We start from the raw sequence: 19,716 nt of genomic DNA, 5'->3' as shown, positions 1-19,716 counted from the left end.
TGTAAGAATCCTGTTCAAGAATTGGGCTGCTCATGGGGTTCAAATACAACAACCACTCTATAGGAGACAGATGAGGCTGTCTGCTACCATAAAGATCTCGTCTTGGAAACCCCCAAGAGGCTGTTAATTCTGTTCTAGGCAGAGCACTGTCACTATGAGTCAGAATTGACGCCACTATAGTGCATTCAGTTTTGGTTATCACTTTTTTAGATACCTAATTACCACCACCAAATATTCGGTTAGATTCCTGTGTGTCATGTGGGAGGGTGGGGAGAACTGATTTTCTCAGATATGAAAGAGATAGAAAAATAAAAATATTGTTGGTAATGGGCCCAGGAGTTAAGTAACAATACTCTGACATTTCATCTAGAAGGAATTTCAAGTCCTCATCAGAAGAAAACTTTATAGTGATTCTAAGGGACCCACGTTGTAATTAACCGAATGCACTCTCCCTGCAGGACCATATATCCCTGGTCTACTGAACTTCCAAAGCTTCAACTCTATCCAAAAATTCAGCACAGGCAAAAACAAGGTGCAACTTGGCAAGGGGCTGGTTCGTAGATCCTAAGATGATGTCTGTGATCTTATTTGCACTCTCTATTGCAAATCACACTCTGTGATACCCTCTAGGTGGTTCTTATTCAATATGTATGTTCCTTTATTTATCGGTTGTGACTTACATGCATATCGAGACTTTTGATTGATCAACACTAGAATAGTGAGTCGATCAGAGAAATAAATTAATACATATTTATTGAATGAATATATGAACCAGGTAAGGTTTTCTTAAAGGAGAAACACTGAACAAAAGTATTGAGGCCTCATGATATAGAAAAAAATGGAATTTGTCCTCATGAGAAATAATTCTTTACTGTAACAAAGGCAAGACAGAAATGACCTCACTCTCCATTCAACGATCTCTTCCATCCTAGCACCCTCCGTAGAACACCTTGAATGTCGGAATTTCTGAGGCTGTAGATGAGTGGGTTCAGCATGGGGTTGATGACCGTGTTGAAAACCCCCACCCCTTTGTCCTTATCTGAAGCCTCCTCTGAACCCAGGCGCATGTAGTTGAAGATCCCTGTCCCATAGAAGAGGCAAACGACAGTGAGGTGGGAGCCACATGTGGAGAAAGCCTTTTTCCTCCCCTCCACTGAACGGATCCGAAGAACTGCAGCTGCCACGTGGATGTAGGAGATGATGATGAGAACCACAGGGGAACCTGCCATAATGAAACCTACACCAAAGAGCAGCAGCTCGTTGACTTGGGTGCTGGAGCAAGAGAGCTGGAAGAGCTGTGGGAGGTCACAGTAGAAGTGATTGACCTCATTGGGGCCACAGAAGGTTAGAGTAGATAGAGCAATAGTGTGGGTCAGTGCGTTGCTGAAGGAACAAGCCCAGGATGCAGCCACCAATGTCCTCTGGACTTCCTTGCTCATGCGTGTGCTGTATGTGAGGGGCCGGCAGATGGCCAGGAAGCGGTCATAGGCCATGGCTGTCAACAGGAAGCAGTCCATCCCAACCAGTAGATGGAAGAAGAAGAGCTGTGAGAGGCAAGCTTCATAGGGAATTGTACGCCTGTGGGACAGGAGACGACCCAACATTGGAGGAACAGTGACCGTGATGCACCCAACATCCAGCACCGACAGGTTCCCCAGGAAGAAGTACATGGGGGTGTGGAGTTTGGGCTCCATCAAGATGGCTGCCAGGATGCTGAGGTTGCCCCCCACGGTGACCAAGTAGGCCAAGAGGAAGAGAACAAAGAGCAGTGGCTGCAGGCTTTCGGATTCCACTAGGCCCAGCAGGATGAACTCCTTCAGAGTTGTCCTGTTGGTCCCAGGGTCTGACTCCATGAGTCCCTGCAAGGAGATGTCCGAGAGTGGAGGCATCAGTACCTCAGTGTACTTACTCAGCATAAATACTTTAAACCTTTTCGAAAGCTTTAAAGACTAAAAAAAAGGAGGGGAAAGCCCATGGTAAGTTCCCTTTTATACGGATGAATGTTTTCCTACTTCCTAGGCCACACCTCCCTGTCCCATTCAATATTGCTTATCTTCTGTCAGAACCACTCTTCCCATTTGGAAATTCCTATCGGCAATCCTTGGGAACATAAGAGGAAAATAGTCCACATGTTTGAATATAGGCAGATGGGAATGGAATGTCTCCATCTCTTTCTTGAGGGATTATGTAAATCAAGAAACAGTTTTACATTATGATAATAAGCTTTATTGCTCAAAATACTAGAAAGATTCTGAAACCATAAATTAGTGTTGAAGATTTCAAAACGTAGTGATTAGCAAATGAAGGTATGTCTTCTAAGAGAAGATACTCAGGAATGGAAACCCCAGAAGGGCCAGCCAAATACATGTTCCTGAAGTGAGGCACCTGCTCTAAACTACACATTCAAATTCTCTTTATCCATTGATAGTACCCTTGTTGTTAGCCCAGTCCTTACAATGAATTTTGAATAGAAACTGAATTTCCTCATTTCACAACCACAGGTTTTCCATGAAGCAGCTCCAGTGGTACAAGGGGCTAAGAATTGTGCTGCTAACCAAAGGTTAGTGGTTCAAATCCACCAGTTGATCCCTGGCAGGACTATGAGGCAATCTTCTTGAAAATTATGCAGCCTCAGATATCCTCTGGGGCAGGTCTACTGTCTGACACGGTTGCTATAAATCACAATTGACTTCATGGCAGTAGGTGGCCTTCTGGTGGCCCTTGGGTTAAGGAGTTCAACTGCAAACTGAAAAGCTGGAGGTTGGAACGCATACACTGCTTCAAGGGTGAAAGATGTGACAAATTGCTTTCATATGAAATACGACCTGGGGAACCCCAGGGCACAGTCTAGTCTGTCCTTGAAGGTTAATCTGAGTGGAAGTTGACTAGCTTGCAGATGGAAGCAGGGCAGCCTTCCACTGATCTCAAGTACCCAGATGGTGAGATTGAACTATGTCTTTCTGATTTTATATCAAGTTCCAGATCAAAACTTGTCAATATGCTTCTGTTGCCCATGGAAATATGGGGTTACAGGTTAGACATTTTTTTTATAATGATCAATTCCATTCCTTTGCACAGAATAGGATAGGAAGCAGTGTTTGACTTGTGAACTTGCAGTCTTGAGGGGAAATAGCAAAGGGTGATAAGGGCCAGGGTTGGGGTGATGAATCCCCAAGACAGGAGTTATGAAGGAGGCACCAGAGATAAGAAATGCTCTTGAGGTATTATTCATTTATATCAGGAAATTCTACTAATATAATGTTCACAGTGCATGATTGAAAAATCCTTTAAGAATTCAAGTAGAATAAAATTGCAAGATTAAAAAATATACAATAATATATGTTAGGTGGGTAAGTGCCATCGGGTCGGTACCGACATATAGCATTTGAAATGTGACAGCTTCCGACATCACAGCAACACACAAGCTCCCACAGACAAACTGCCTGTCCGTAAGACAAAATGGTGGACAGTAAGACATGAGTGCTTGTATATTAACATAAAGATGGAAAACACTAATTTAAAAATTCTACATAAACTGAATAACTTCATAAAACCAAACAATTTTTATAAGATGCTAAGGAAGAGAGGATGTGAAACTATGTTTAAAATTTGATATCAATCCTGAAACACACAGTAAGTGGAAGGAAATATCAAGATATGGCTAGTGGTTTTCAAAGAGGGGCCGCCGAGGACTCAGCAGCCTCCCCCTCGAGCCCCCTCGCTTCCCGACCATCGGTCCCCTCTGCCCGCCTTCTCCAGCTGCCGCCTTCTGCAGGCCGTTTCCACCAAGGAAAAGGAATCGTATCGTATGTCCGCTATCCAGAACCTCCACTCTTTCGACCCCTTTGCTGATGCAAGTCAGGGTGATGACCTGCTCCCTCGGGGACAGAGGATTATATCCATATAAGAATTCAACAGCGCAACAGCAGGAAGACCCTGACCACTGTCCAAGGGATCGCTGATGACTACAACAAAAAGAAGCTAGTGAAGGCCTTTAAGAAGAAATTTGCCTGCCATGGTACTGCGATTGAGCATCCAGAATATGGAGAAGTGATTCAGCTCCAGGGTGACCAGCGCAAGAGCATATGCCAGTTCCTTGTAGAGATTGGACTGGCTAAGGACGACCAGCTGAAGGTTCATGGGTTTTAAGTGCTTGTGGCTCACAGAAGCTTAAGTGAGGATTTCCTTGCAATGAGTAGAAAAATTCCCCCTGTCCCTTGTCACAAGTTTAAAACCTCACAGCTTGTATGATGTAACCCTTTGGGGTCCACTTTTAACTTGGACTAGTGTAACTCCTTCATGCAATACACTGAAAAGAGCCATAAAAAAAGAGGTGTAGGAATATAACATTATTGAGTTTTTAAATGTTTCTATCTTATTTTTTAAGTATCAATAAATGTTCTTGTCAGTGAATGCTCTAGTCCCTGCTCCTCCAGGGTAAGTCCTTACAAATCTCTGAGTCCCTTGTCTTGCAAATTTCAAGAGAGCCTGTCTAGGGCAAAATGTTGGGTAGGGTGTTATGTTAAACTTCCCCAGTCAGTTTCATTTTCTGTCAACCACACTCCAGGGGGAGAAGTGGATGATACATTGAGCTGCAAACCCCAAGGTCAGTTGTTCAAAACCACGAGCTACTCTGGGAGAAAGATTAGACTTTCTGCTCACAGAGAGAGGTCTAGTCTCAGAAACCCCAAGAGGCAGGTCTACTCTGTCCTATAGGGTCACTGCGAGTCAGAAGGAACTCAATGGCAGGGAGTTCTTGTTTTGTTTTGCGCTCCCCTGAAACATCCAGCCAGTGCCTCTCTCTGATGCTGTGAGGGGATTTGTGCCTTTTCTTTGCAAATCAATTATGTGCCTCAGTGGCCTTGAATCCCCTTGCAGCCTGCAAATATGAAAGAGCCACCACATGGATCTGTAGCTGTTAAATTCCTGAAGGCAATTTACATATGGACGCTACCTCGTTGCCTGATGCTTTCCTTCCTTCCCGTAGAGGACAAGGAGTTAGTCTGTCATTCACATCTCTGCATGCTCTACCATGGTGGGTCTCCACCCTGGTTGTGCATTTGCATTACTGGGAGCTTAAACACCCACAGATGTCAGAACTCCAACTCCATCCAGATAAGTCACAGTCTCTAAGGATGGATCCAGAGAGAACAATTTTTCTTTAAACAAAAAGGACTCCCTAAGGCATTGTTTCTCAACCTATGAGTTGTAACCCCTCTGGGAGTGAAACGACCATTTCACAGGGGTCACCAAATACATTCTGTATATCAGATATATACATTCAAATTCATAATGGTAGTAAAACTACAGTGATTAAGCAACAAAAATAATGTGATGTTTGGAGGTCACCACTACATGAGGCGCTGTATGAGAGGGCCGCAGCCTGAGGAAGGTCGGAAACCACTGTCCGAAGGGATTCCAATGGGTCACTGACTGGGAACTGCTATTAGCCCTCCCTTGGGCACCCTTACATTGGAAGCTTGCATGGACATGCGTCTAATTTTACCTTACTGATAATGCTGAAGGACACAATTGTTCTAAAATGACAGTTTCCAAAGTTTCAGAAATTTAAGACAGCTTGCAAAGCCCTGGTGGTCAGTGTATTCAGTTGCAATACCTGTCCCCCTAGTAGACTGGATTATCAACAAAGATAATTGGTGGAATCACCTGGGAAGCATGAAAATGAAAATCTTGAGGCCAAAATCTTGTGCTACAAATTCTGAGTTCATTGGTCTGGGTGGAAGCCAGGCTTTCTTACAGCTTCTCGGGTGGCTTTAATATCCACCCAGACTCCAGAGCCACCAACGTGTTTGCACCCAGGACGCCTAGATGAGGGGTGGTGCTTCCCCTCTTCATCGATTTTCTCTTTACAGGATTTAAACCATTCCTCCACAAACTCCTCCACGTGGCCTTGCAGTCCAGGTAGAATTACAATCTGACCTGCAGCTTCCAGTAGAGAATATGCACCTGAGTGGACCCTATCTTAGAGGCAGAGGCTATATCTGTGTATCCAATGACCAGCTCTTTAAGGAGGTCTCCATCATGTGTTCAGGACCTAGTGGACACAAAGGCAATAGCCCTAGACGTTAGATGGTGCCCTCTCTGATCTCCCGTAATCCAGTGGTCATGTGATTTGGAGGTGTTTGTTAGGTATTGTCCTTAGGCTGATTCTCACTGATGGGTTTGTCAATGGATATGTGTATGATAATTTGACTAAACAATGGATACAGATTAATGGATTGCAAGTCTTTGCATGCTCTTTGTTAAAGAAAAGTCCATTGCTCCCTGCCTTCCCTCTTGGGTTCATTTTAATGCCAGCAGGGGACACCTTGAAGCACTGTGAGTCTCCACCTGTTTGTGTTTACACACTTTCATCCATTTGTTCTCCTCCTCCTCCAACTCCATGTGTCCACACATTTCAAGACTTGACTCAAATGCTGGCTGTGGAATGAGTTCTTGTTTCAGATTTCCCATCTCCAAATGATCCCTCTCCTCTCAAACCTCCCTCATACAGTGTGTGACGAAACTTACTGTGTTTACTTTCCAGGATTCGTTGATCAATAGAGACCATCTCCTCTACTTCATCATAAGTTTTTTGGAGACAGACTATGTGTTTGATCAATTTTTTTATTATAACACTTATCAATAACACTGTTCTCTGTACATGATTAGTACTCAGTGTTTCTTAGGTTAATACATAATGATGATTAAATATTCATAGAATGTCAGAGAAAGAGTGTACAGGTATGTGATTTGGAGTTATGAGAGAAAATGTTTTGTCCTCTTGGAATTTGGGCTAACTTTTTATGGACTGGTGTCACTTAGGGTAGTAGTAGGTCCAAGTTCAGGGAACAAGGTCATTGTGGGAATCAATTATTTTCTTTGTTTTGAAGGTGCCAAGCAATAATGTAGCAATCCTCATACCAACATTATATTTTACTTTTTAAACAATATGGTGTTCAAGAGGGACCCTAATTAAAGACAAGGAAACAATAGTCAGGGACAGGAGAGCAAGAAGATGTTTTTGCAAAATCTCCAGGTGGCTGGAGATGCAGCTACAGTTGGTTTACAAGTCAGTGGGACTCTAGTCAACCCCTTCATGTTCTGCTAATGAGAAAACTCAATGAGTCTCCACCTGAAGGTTCTAGGCAGCCTGGTTGACTGACTAAGTCCTGAGCAGAAACTGAACTTTGTGAGTATCTTCATATTCACCCCAGAGAAAAGACTTCGTTCAAGATGAAGCCTTCAGCAGAGGGGGATTTAAAGGATCCAGTCCGTTTGTAGTCCCAGCTCTTCCCATGAGTAAGTTTTCCCTCAGAAGCATCAGTTGCACTACTTTAAAGCCATGTATGAATCAATGTCACCTGAACACCCTTCTCTGATTTGGGAAGAGGGATCCCTGAGTGTACTCACCTGGAATGGGCATAGAAGTCAGTGAGCTTTCTTCAAGGGAGAAAATGAGGAACAATTCAGACCCTGGTGTCCACGCAGGAAGCAAGCAAGGAGTTATATATAAGAAACCCAGAGGGAAATAGACTCTCTGTATCATAGGACAATCTCCCCTTGGGGGCATCAGAAATTAGGCCTCCCGGGAAACAGGAAGAGAGTCTAAGAAGAAAGTAAGCACCTTACTCACTTCCTCAGTACAACAATGCTGTCTCACACTTTCTGGGACTTAGACTCTCTCTATACCAGCTGTTCTGTGCAGATAGTTGGAGTAGCTGATGGAAATTCTTCTTAGTGGTTGGGTCTTGTCCACACCTCCAGAGTCATGCAGGTACTAGAAGTGCAATGAAGACCAAGGTTAGTTTGCTTATGGGGCCATTTTCTTCCTTGGATGTCAATCTCAAATAGGAACCTTGAGCAAAGAAAAGCCAATTCCCAGACCCCCCTTGGAACTGGAGTTGAGAGGAGCCCCTAATTAAGGAGTCAAGAATAAGAAGAAGCTATCTTCAAATTCCATTTCATAATGAATCCTCAGGTACCTCCTCCCTCGGGGACTTGTTAGCACGGGCAACTGGGACCATGTCTTAGGGATCTCATATGGTTTTGGAAGTGGTGGTAGAAGCATTGAGTGGTGCTAGAAGGACTCAGGAGAGCTGGCTCTCAATGCAGCTTTCTAGGTCAGATTTTTAGAGATTGAGTGTCTGATAGAGGCCATAGAATCATCTGTGGAACTTGTGGAAAGGTTGAGGAGTGTGCTTCTCTGGCTCCTCCTCCTATCCACAAAGACGACGACCAAGCCCCTCTTCTCCAAGGCGGAACAAGCTCTCCTCTCACCAGGGAAGCCTGGAGCATGAGTAAGTCACAATAGACAGACCTCATTCTCTGGTGATTTTACTGCAGACAAGTATCTGACCCCCTCTAGGTCTCAGTGTCATGTCCTGGTCTGTGAAAGGGGCGCATTCTCCAAATATCATGATTACTGAGATGATTACATGAGGCAAAATGTTGAACTATGTCACTACTCACCAATGGATAGCATTCAAAAAAACGTGTCTGAACATGACAATGTGCAAACGGTTTTACCAGTAACATCCCTATGGATTTCATAATCATTGTCTAGGGTTGATTGTATCAGACCCATGAAATAGTGTTCTGACTCATCCATGCTCAGCCTGTCTTCTAATTTCTTGCTGTTTGCTCCTTCTTCAGTGTCGTCAGTTTTGCGAGGAGCACACGTGGAGTGGTAATGAGACCAGGGAATGGAGCAGACCCCCAGATGCCTATAAAGAGGGAATTGACATGGGAGCATTTCCTGTGACTCAGGAGTCCACATCCTGACAGGATGCCTGGAGATTGTTCCAATAAACTGCTTATATGTTCCATTGAAGGTGGACTATATGAACGAGAAAGAGACGCCAACATTGCTTTGGACGAGGATGGAGCAAGGAGCCACAGGCTCAGGGTATAGGAACCTCATATGAAATCTGAGACACGTCCATCTCATTATGTTCCTTAGAAATGTCCAGAGGACACTCCCTGTACTATGGAAATAAGAAATGAGGGGAGAAGTGTGTGTGACTACGAAAAGTTTTCATGAAATCCTTAGTGCGAGGGAGTACATAGACTATTAGAAATAGGGAGGGACACAAACACAGAGGAGGCACAAACTGACAAATGGGATATACTGAGGACAAAACACCTGTGTATATCGAAATAATTCATCAAGTGAGTAATAAGAGAGTCCACGGAATGGGAAATCACCTTTAGCAATGACACATCAGATAAAGGCCTTATTACTAAAACCTATAATACTCTGCTAGCTTCCAAAGAGAAAAAACAAACAAACTAATTGCCCACTGAGGAAGTGGGCAAAGGGCCTGAACAGAAGTTTCACAAGGACAGAAACCAGAATGGCCAATAAACATATGTGGAAAGTTTCCTGATATTTAGCCATAAGAGAAATGCAAATTAAAACAACTATGAGAAACCACCTAACACCCTCAAATGTAGCACAATTCAAAAAGTCAGAAAGCAACAAGTGTTGGAGGGGCTGTGGTGAGACAAAAACTCTTATCCACTGCTGGTGGACATGTAGGTATGTACAGCCACTATGGAAATTGATCTGGCGATTTCTAAAACAGATGGAAATTGAGCCACCATATGACCCAGCTGTCCTCCTACTTTACATATACCCAGAAGAGGCAAGAAACAAACCACGGCCAGACATCTGTGCTCCAATATTCTTTGCAGCACAGTTCGCAATTTGAAGGAGTTGGAAACAACCCAAATGTCCATCAACAGAGGTATGGATTAAAAAACTGGTACATACATACAATGGAGTACTATGCATCTCTAAAAAGCTGTGAGGAACTCATGAGTCATAAAGCCGCATGGGAAGAACTAGAGGAAATTATTCTAAGTGAAGGAAGCCAAGGAGAAAAGGATAAGTACAACATGAGTCCACTGATGTAAGTTTATAAAAAAAGAAAAGAAAAAAATGCAAAAGGGACACAGGGAAAAGCTACTGTATACAAACACTCCAGGGGTGAAGTCCACGTAGTGTAGCAGGGGCCATTCCAAATGCATGTGGTTGACAACTGGAAAGGAAAGGTCGGGGGGAAGGAAAGGGGGGAAAAAGGAGATGTGTAGCAGGGGACTAGGGCACTGACCCACGCAATGGGAGGGTATCCTTTCAGTCTACACAGGGAAATAGGTGCCAGACTTAAATACAGTGTTCAGGCACATGGATGCAGCATCCTGACCTGGAGTAGGGAGCCATTGGAGGGGCCTGCGGTCTCTGCCCCAATCCCAGCTATGTGGACAACTGCCTCTCCCCCAGAAGAATTTACTGAAGCTGCAGCTGGGGAAGCGGGACATGTCTGATCAGAGCACACGGGGAGGAAGAGATAGTGGAGCACATCCTAGCCCACCAGTCCTGGGGGACGATATCCCCACTTCGAACAGCCAATACACAGAGTGGACCATATGGCTGATCCCACTATGAGACACCTCGTTGACCCCATGGTCCTACAGGGGACAACACTGGAGGCTCAGTGTTGGAATTGGCCCAGACTGACCCATGACACCAAGGTAAGACACTAAAGATGTGCAGAAGAGCAACTGGGGTAGCAGAGGAGGGAGCTACTGACAGAGTGCAAAGGATACACTCAGAGGTCAGAGCATGGCACCCCTTCGAACTTTACGGGAGGTACAAGGCCAAAAATCAGACCTTGAACTATTTATGGGTTTTTCTATCTTTTTAAAAATTAAAAAAATTTGTCTTTCTTTTAAATTGATTTATTCTTTTATGAGTCATTGCTTTTCTTTTTTGTTGTCATTTTGTGCTCTTTTTTGTTGCTTTGTCTTGCTATGCCTTGTTTATTGGGTGCATATTATTATCTCTGTAGATCAATCTAGATAAGATAGGCTGCATGAAAAATCTGGAAGAGAAACAATAGGAGCGATGATTCCAGACGGTGGGGGAGGGGTGAGGGGAGGGATGAGACAGGGGGAGGTGGGAATAAGGAGATGGTGTTGACCAACCTAGGGACAAGGGAGTAACAAGTGGTCCAAAGTAAGTGGCAAGGAGGGTGTTGGAGGCCTGGTAAGGGTAATACAACTGAGAGGAATTACTGAAACCCAAATGAAGGCTGAGCATGATAGTGGGACAAGAGGAAAGTAAAAGGAAATAGAGGAAAGAGCTAGGAGACAAAGAGCATGTACATATATACTTGTAGAGGTCTTAATCGAGGCAGGTACATATGTAAATATATTCATATAGAATGGGGGGGAATAGATCTACTTGCATATATTTATAGTCTAGTATTTAGGCAGCAGATAAACATTGGACCTCCATTCTAGTAATAACTCAATTCAAGAACACTTTGTTCTATTAAATTGGCATTCCATGATGCACACCATCTCCACATGATCAGTGAAGACAAATGTGTGCATAAGCAAATGTGGTAAAGAAAGCTGATGGTGCCTGGCTAAAAAAAAAATTAGTGTCTGGGGCCTTAAAGGCTTGCAGGCAAACAAGCAGCCATCTAGCTCAGAAGCATCAAAGCCAACATGGAAGAAGCACACCAGCCTGTGTGACCACGAGGTATTGAAGGCATCAAGTAACAGGCATCAAAGAACAAAAAATCATATCATTGTAAATGATGGTGAGTGAAGAGTGGAGACCCAAACCCATCTGTAGGCAACTGGACACCCCCTTACGGAAGGGTGGCAGGGAGGAGACGAGCCAGTCAGGGTGCAATATAGCAATGGTGAAACATACAACTTTCCTCTGGTTCTTAGATGCTTCCTCCACCCCACTATCATGATCCCAATTCTATCTTACAAATATAGCTAGACCAGAGGATGTACATTGGTAAAGAGAGGAACTGGAAACACAGGGAATCCAGGACAGATGACCCCCATCAGGGCCAGTGGTGTGAGTGGCCATACGTGGAGGGTGGAGCGAAGATTTCTTAGAAAGGGGGAACCGATTACGGGGATTTACATATCGCCTCCTCTTTGTGTGATGAACAATAGAAAAGTGGGTGAAGGGAGACCTCAGATAGTGTAAGATATGACAAAATAATAATTTACAAATTATCAAGGGTTCATGAGGAAAGTAGGAGCAGTGAAGGAGGGGGGAAATGAGTTGCTGATACCAAGGGCTCAAGCAGAAAGCAAATGTTTTGAGACTGATGATGGCAACAAATGTACAAATGTGCTTGAATCAAAGGATGCATGTATGGATTGGGATAAGAATTGTATGAACTCCCAATAAAATGATTAAAAAAAGAAAATAAATATTTTGTTCCATACCCAGCCTAAAAAAAGGAAAGGAATTCTTGATATGACAAAAATGTTTGGGATTTTGATTGTATATGTTGTTAACATTGTGGTCATTATGCAATACTATAGTTCCCCCATATGACACCATTGGAGAAAACCCAACAAAGGGTATATGTGATTTTAATTTACCATGTGAATTAATAAAAGCATAATATATAATATTATTTTTAAAACCAGGAAAATTTAAGATTTTCTGTTCAACCACTCTCAAAGTTAACAGAAAATTGATTAGGGAAAAGTATTTCCAATGCCTTTAAATCAAACAAGGTATTTGTATCTATGTTAGACAGGGTTCTCTAGAGAAACAAAGCCAGAGTGCTCATAATTTTATATATGTTTAAATAGACAGATAGATAACATAAGAAATAAATAGTAAATAAAATTATAAATCGGTATATATGGCCCAGTGCAGCTTACTCCTGTGAGACAGGTGTGAGAAACTGGCAGTCCTTCAAGTCTTGAGGGCCACCGGGTAGTCCTCTGTAGAGCAATTCGGGCTATCCGGGCACAGGCAGAAACAGCAAGGTAGGTCACCAACAGTCAGCTAGGTGACAGCATCCAACAGTTCCCATCTCAAGAGATGTAAATTCCAATAATTTGGCGTAGCAGGACTTGAAGGAACCTCACATTAGAGTGACACAGTCCACGGGTTAGGTGTCCCACAGGTAGTGAAGCTTGCAAATTGAGGCACAGAACAAGCAAGGTAGCCGCACACTGGTCTGATGACCAAAGAGCAAGAGACAAGAGAGGCAAAGCTCACCGGGCCATCTCCACCCTTCAATTAATCCCACATGTGTTCATTGGCCAGGTTACCACAATGAAGGTTAACTATCTCAGGAACTCACAATTATAGGAAATTATACCAAAGAAGTATGAAGACCCAGAAGAAAGATTGGCAAAGCATATGAAAAGAGGATCTCAGAAATGGAAACCCAAATGATTAAGACGATATGAATAGATGTTAAACCTCACTTGAAACAGTACTACAGTTATTCATCACCCAGATGCTGGTGAGTCCCTGGGGAAAATAGGAAGTGTGTATTGTAGATGGGCGTGGAGACTAGTAGCGCTAATCAGAAGAGCAACGTATGATGATTTATTAAAATTAAATGTAACTATGAATATGACGTGTCCATATCCATCCACCAGTTCAAAATCACCAGACTCTCTGAAGGAGAAAGATAGGGCTTTCCACTCCCATAGAGAGTTATGATTCAGAAACTGACAGGGGCAGTTCTACCCTGTCCTATAGGGTCACCATGATTGAGAATTGACTCAATGTTGGTGAGTTTGATTATTAGTTTGCTTGTATCTACATATACACTTATTAATCTAGCTCCCTCCGTCCCCCCTTCCCCCCTCCCTCCCTCCCTACCTACCTTACCTACCTACCTACCTACCTACCTACCTACCTACCTACCTAATTACCTACCTACCTACCTACCTACCTACCTACCTACCTACCTACCTACCTACCTACTAACCTACCTACCTAATTACTCAGAAGTCCCTCTCTTAAGCATAACTATCAGAGAAAATCTCTCAAGAGGCCCACAACAGGCTGTTCCTCACAGCATGGTTGGTGGCAGCAGGGAGATAGGTGTTGATCAGGGTGAGTGGATGGTAAAATGGGGTGGATAGATATAGTAGAATAAGAGACAAAAGACATTATCACTCTAGGTGTGCATATGTAGATATCTGTTCTGTGACTTTTAAATTGTGAATCTTAAAAATGCACAGACATGAATACAGAATAAAGGGAGAAATCACTTGTGTAGCCACCTCATAATTTTAGTAAACCTTACAATTCTGACACTGTCTCTCAGTTCCCTAGCACTGCTATGACAGAAGGAACCCCAAGTAGATAGATTTAACTGATAAACAGGCCAGCTCCAGGGCAAAGCTCTCTGCAGGCTCTGGGGGATGGTCCTTATCTCCTTTCCACATCAGGAACCCAGCTTCCCCTGAGATCTTGATGTCTCTTGGCTTTCCCTCCCCTAGGTCTGGGAATTTCCCAGCACAGGGATCCTGCATCCAAAGGATGCACTCCACTTCCGGCTCTTCTTTCTTGGTCGTATTGTGTGTGTCTCTTTGCTTGCTTCTCTCTCCTTTGATCACTTGTAAGATAAAAGATGACCCAGGCCACACCCCAGGTAAACTCCCCGTAGATCAGATCAGGGCTGTAACTCAAGTGAGGGTATTGCAGGGCACCCTAAGCCCTTACAGCGCTGATCATAAGATATCATGTCATGGAGCCCCATTCTATACTGTGATATTGAATCATTAAATAGCTGTCAATCCACTGGGAATCAAGGCCCAGCCAAATTCACACATATTTCAGAAAGACAAAGGTTAATTCAAGGCCAAGTGTATGTGGATATTAAACAAATATACAGTTACAGTGAAGAGATTTTTTCAACTCCTCATTCCATCCCATTTTCTCCACCTTCAAAGTTAACTACCGTAATCAAATTTGTGCCTATAATTTTATTATTTTACTCATAGGTTATTCACACTCATAGGCATTTAGCATATTTTTTGTGTGAAATTTTTGTAGGTTGTGGAAGGAGGATCCCTCGGTACTCATTGTCTCCTCCTCCCCTCCCTCTTTTTACGTCCTACCATCTGTCTTTCTAGGATAATATCCTGCTCAGAAGAAAATATGAATACTCAGACTATATTATTGTACCTTCATAAAAATTAAGACTATTTTTCTGCTTTTTGGAAGGCTGTAGCCAAACCATAGAGATTCTGGATATTTTATGGTCCTGTGCTGAGGGGAAGTCATCCACAATAGGAATTTTATTCTCTTTGCCATTCTGATTCATTTTTCACTTTCTCAATGCCCATCTTTCCCCTCATGAACCTAGCTGAATCTCCTTGTTTGATACCCCCAATTCTCACCTCCTTTCCACTCGGCCATTCTTCCCTCCTGAACGCTCGCCCATGTCTAACCTTTCACTCTTCTCCCACCATCTCATCCCACCCCTTCCTCGATCTTCATTGTTCTCTTCTCAATCCTGTCTCATCTCCTCTTATCGGATCTTTTTTTTATATCCCCATCTCAGCCTATCCTTCCAAAAGCTTCAGCCCAGGAAGTGAGTATAGGTAAATCAAGGACTTGGGAGAAAACACAGTCCAGGAAGGGCAGAATTGCTGTGAGACAGGAATTAGAGTATCCTTCGTTCAAGCCACTAGCCGCTCTGGGAGAAAGCTGCAGCTATCTGCTCCTGTAAAGATTTATACCCTCAGACACGCTATATGGATGGCCATAAATCAGAGTCCATGTGGCGGCATGAGGTGGGCGTGTTTTTGTTTCTGTGTAAGGGAATCTGCAGAGAAAGCACATGTCTGGTTGAAGACTAGGGAGACACTTGGAGCTGTAGTGAGTTACTGATAAGAGAAAGTTAGAACATGGCATGGATCCCAGGGGCCATATGTAAGGATGGGCATGGTCTGAACCTGCAGTTCTAAGGAGAAAAATGAAGTGTTGTAGGAGATGGTCATATTGGATATTTAATATTTGAGGACATCGTGGGGTATAAACTATGTTCTTTCGAAGATGTCACCACATTTCAAATAAGAACAAAAGAGATGGCAGAGGATGAGATATAATATTCCTCTTTTGAGCTGAAGATATACTATCTAGACATCAATATTGTTTCCTTTAGTGGACTTTACTCCTCTCGCTATAAGTAGTCCTAGTGGTGCTGTCAGGTAAGCATTGGATTACTAACCAAAAGTTCAGTTGTTCAAACCCACTAGCCATTCTGCAAGAGAGAGATGAGATTATCTTCTCTGGTGCAGATTTCCAGGCTCAGAAACCCCAAGATGCTGTACATTTCTGTTCTGGGTGGAGCACTGTTGCTATGAGTCAGAACTGACTCCAGAAGAGTGGGTACAGTTTTGGTTATCCCTTTCTTTACGTGCCTAATTACCACCACCAAACTTCCAGTTAGATTCTGGTATGCCAGTGAAGGAGGGGTGGGAAGAACTGATTTTTTCAGATATGAAAGAAAAACAGAAAAATAAAATTATTGTTGGTATAGGCCCAGGAGTTTAATAACAATACTCTGACATTTAATCCATAGGTAATTTCAAGTCCTCGTCAGAAGGAAACTTTATAGTGAGTCTAATGGACCTTTCCTGTAGGACCATATTTCCCTGGTCTACTGAACTCAACCGTATGCAGAAATTCAGCACAGCAAAAACAAGGTAGCAACTTGGCAAGGGGCTGGCTCATCAAAACCTAAGATGATATCTCCTATCTTATTTGTTTTCTCTATCTCACTTCACACTATATGACACACTTTATGTGATTCATATCCATTATCAATATTCTTATTCAATGTTCATTATGTTGTCTTTATTGGGATTTGATTTGCACGCATATTGGGACTTTTGTTTCACCAACCCTAGAATAGTGAGTAGATCAGAGAAATAATTTAATACATATTTATTGAATGAATAAATTAAACAGGTAGGGTTTTCTTATAGGAGAAACACTGAATAAATGTATGTAGGCATCATGATATAGATATAGAAAAAATGGATTTTGCCCTCATGGGAAATAGTTCTTTAGTCTAACAAAGGCTAGAAAGAAATGACCTCACTGTTCAGTGATCACTTCCGCCCTAGCACCCTCCGTAGAACACTTTGAATGTCGGAATTTCTGAGGCTGTAGATGAGTGGGTTCAGCATGGGGTTGATGACCGTGTTGAAAACCCCCACCCCTTTGTCCTTATCTGAAGCCTCCTCTGTACCCAGGCGCATGTAGTTGAAGATCCCTGTCCCATAGAAGAGGCAAACGACAGTGAGGTGGGAGCCACATGTGGAGAAAGCCTTTTTCCTTCCTTCCACTGAACGGATCCGAAGAACTGCAGCTGCCACGTGGATGTAGGAGATGATGATGAGAACCACAGGTGTCCCTGCCAGTATGAAACTAGCAAGGAAGAGCACCAGCTCGTTGACTTGGGTGCTGGAGCAGGAGAGGGGGAAGAGCTGTGGGAGGTCACAGTAGAAGTGATTGACCTCATTGGGGCCACAGAAGTTGAGAGTGGATAGGGTGATAGTGTGGGTCAGTGCATTGGTGAAAGCACAAGCCCAAGACACAGCAACCAATAACCTCTGGACTTCCTTGCTCATGCGGGTGCTGTACGTGAGGGGCCGGCAGATGGCAAGGAAGCGGTCATAGGCCATGGCTGCCAACAGGAAGCAGTCCATTCCAGCCAGAAGGTGGAAGAAGAAGAGCTGTGAGAGGCAGGCTTCATAGGGAATTGTACGCCTGTGGGACAGGAGCTGACCCAACATTGGGGGAACAGTGACCGTGATGCACCCAACATCCAGCACCGACAGGTTCCCCAGGAAGAAGTACATGGGGGTGTGGAGTTTGGGCTCCATCAAGATGGCTGCCAGGATGCTGAGGTTGCCCCCCACGGTGGCCAAGTAGGCCAAGAGGAAGAGAACAAAGAGCAGTTGCTGCAGGCTTTCGGATTCCACCAGGCCCAGCAGGATGAACTCCTTCAGAGTTGTCCTGTTGGTCCCAGCCTCTGACTCCATGAGCCCCTGCAAGGAGATGTCCGAGAACACAGGCATCAGTCCCCCAGTGTACTTACACAGCATAAATACTTTAATCCCTTTAAAAAATTTTAAAGACTAAAAAAACGCCCCTGGTAAGTTCCCTGTTGTCAGGATGAATGTTTTCCCACTTCCTACCACACCTCCTGTGACCTATTCAATATTGCTTATCTACTGTCAGCTGACATATCTAGTGCGACTCCTCAATTGGAAATTCTTATCTGCAATCCTTGGGAACATGAGAGGAAAATAGTCCACATCTTTGAATATAGGCAGATGGGGAAGGAATTTACGCATCTCCTTCTTGAGGGATCAGCTAAACCAAGAAACAGATTTTAAATTATGATAATAAGTTTTATTGCTCAAAATACTAGAAAGATTCTGAAACCATAAATTAGCGTTGAAGATTTCAAAAAGTAGTGAAGAGCAAATGAAGGTATGTCTTCTATGAGAATATACCCAGGACTATAAACACCAGAAGGACCAGCCAAATACATGTCCCTGAAGTGAGGCACCTGCTCTAACCTATACATTCAAATTCTCTCTTCGATCCATTGCTAGTACACTTATTGTTAACCCAGTCCTTACACTGATGTTTGAATAGCAACTTAATTTTAAAATGATTGACTTTGTCTATATGCGTGCACCTTCTGAAATAAGAGTTGTAACCATAGCTTGTAGGTTAGTTTCTGCTGGCAACAGCTGAATTTCCCCATTTCACAAACACAGGTTTTCCATGAAGCAGCTCCAGTGATGCAAGGGGCCAAGAATTGTGCTGCTAACCAAAGGTTAGTGGTTCAAATCCACCAGTTGATCCCTGGGAGGACACTGAGGTAATCATCTAGGAAATTATACAGCCTCAGAAATCCCCTGGGCCAGGTCTACTGTCTGACACGGTTGCTATGAATCACAATTGACTTCATGGGAGTGGGTGGCTTCTGGTGGCCCCTGGGTTAAGGAGTACAACTCACACTGAAAAGCTGGAGGTTGGAACGCATATGCTGCTTCATGGGCAAAAGATGTGACAAACTGCTTTCATATGAAATACGGCCTGGGGAACCCCTGGGCACAGACTCGTCTGTCCTTGAAGGTTGCTGTGAGTGGAAGTTGACTAGCTTGCAGATGGAAACAGGGAAGCCTTCCACTGATTTCAAGTACCCAGAGGACCAGACTGAACTAAGTCTTTCTGATTTTATGTCAAGCTCCAGATCAAAAGTTATCAATATACTTCTGTTGCCCATGGAACAAGTGGGGTTGTGGGTTAGACTTTTTAAAATAACGATCAGTGCTATGCCTTTGCACAGAATAGGATAGGAAGCAGTGTTTGACTTGTGAACTTGCAGTCTTGAGGGGAATAAGGAAAGGGTGATACTGGCCAGGGTTGGGGTGATGAAGCCCCAGGACAGGAGTTGTGAAGGAGGCACCAGAGATAAGAAATGCTCCAGAGGTATCACTCATTTATATCAGGAAATTCTACTGAGATAATGTTCACAGTGTATGATGGAAACATCCTTAAAGAACCCAAGTAGAATAAAATTGCAAGATTAAAAATGATACAATAATGTATATTGTGGTGTTTACGTGCCGAGTTGGTACCGCCACATACCATTTGAAATGTGACAGCTTCCGACATCACAGCAACACACAAGCTCCCACAGACAAACTGCCTCTCTGTAAGAGCAATGGTGGACAGTAAGACCTGAGTGCTTGTATATTAACATAAAGATAGAAAACACTAATTTAAAAATTCTACATAAGCAAAATAACTTCATAAAACCAAACAATTTTTATAAGATGGTAAGGAAGAGAGGATGCTAAACCATATATAAAATTGATATCAATCCT

The 19,716-nt window shown here is 43.3% G+C and overlaps 2 protein-coding genes across 2 annotated transcripts; both read right to left on the bottom strand.

The window, feature by feature from the left end:
- Nucleotides 1–899: 899 nt before the first annotated feature.
- Nucleotides 900–1,865, bottom strand: LOC142458651 (olfactory receptor 3A2-like). Its single transcript, XM_075559603.1, has one exon. The coding sequence runs from the start codon at nucleotides 1,851–1,853 to the stop codon at nucleotides 900–902; it is 954 nt and encodes a 317-aa protein (XP_075415718.1). The 5' UTR covers nucleotides 1,854–1,865.
- A 15,052-nt stretch (nucleotides 1,866–16,917) lies between these two features.
- Nucleotides 16,918–17,865, bottom strand: LOC142458168 (olfactory receptor 3A2-like). The gene has a single exon (XM_075559220.1). The coding sequence runs from the start codon at nucleotides 17,851–17,853 to the stop codon at nucleotides 16,918–16,920; it is 936 nt and encodes a 311-aa protein (XP_075415335.1). The 5' UTR covers nucleotides 17,854–17,865.
- Between the last annotated feature and the right edge of the window lie 1,851 nt (nucleotides 17,866–19,716).

This window comes from Tenrec ecaudatus, chromosome 10, assembly GCF_050624435.1.
Source record: "Tenrec ecaudatus isolate mTenEca1 chromosome 10, mTenEca1.hap1, whole genome shotgun sequence".
Classification (NCBI taxonomy): Eukaryota; Metazoa; Chordata; class Mammalia; order Afrosoricida; family Tenrecidae; genus Tenrec; species Tenrec ecaudatus.
This window is presented reverse-complemented; position numbering and strand designations above follow the sequence as displayed.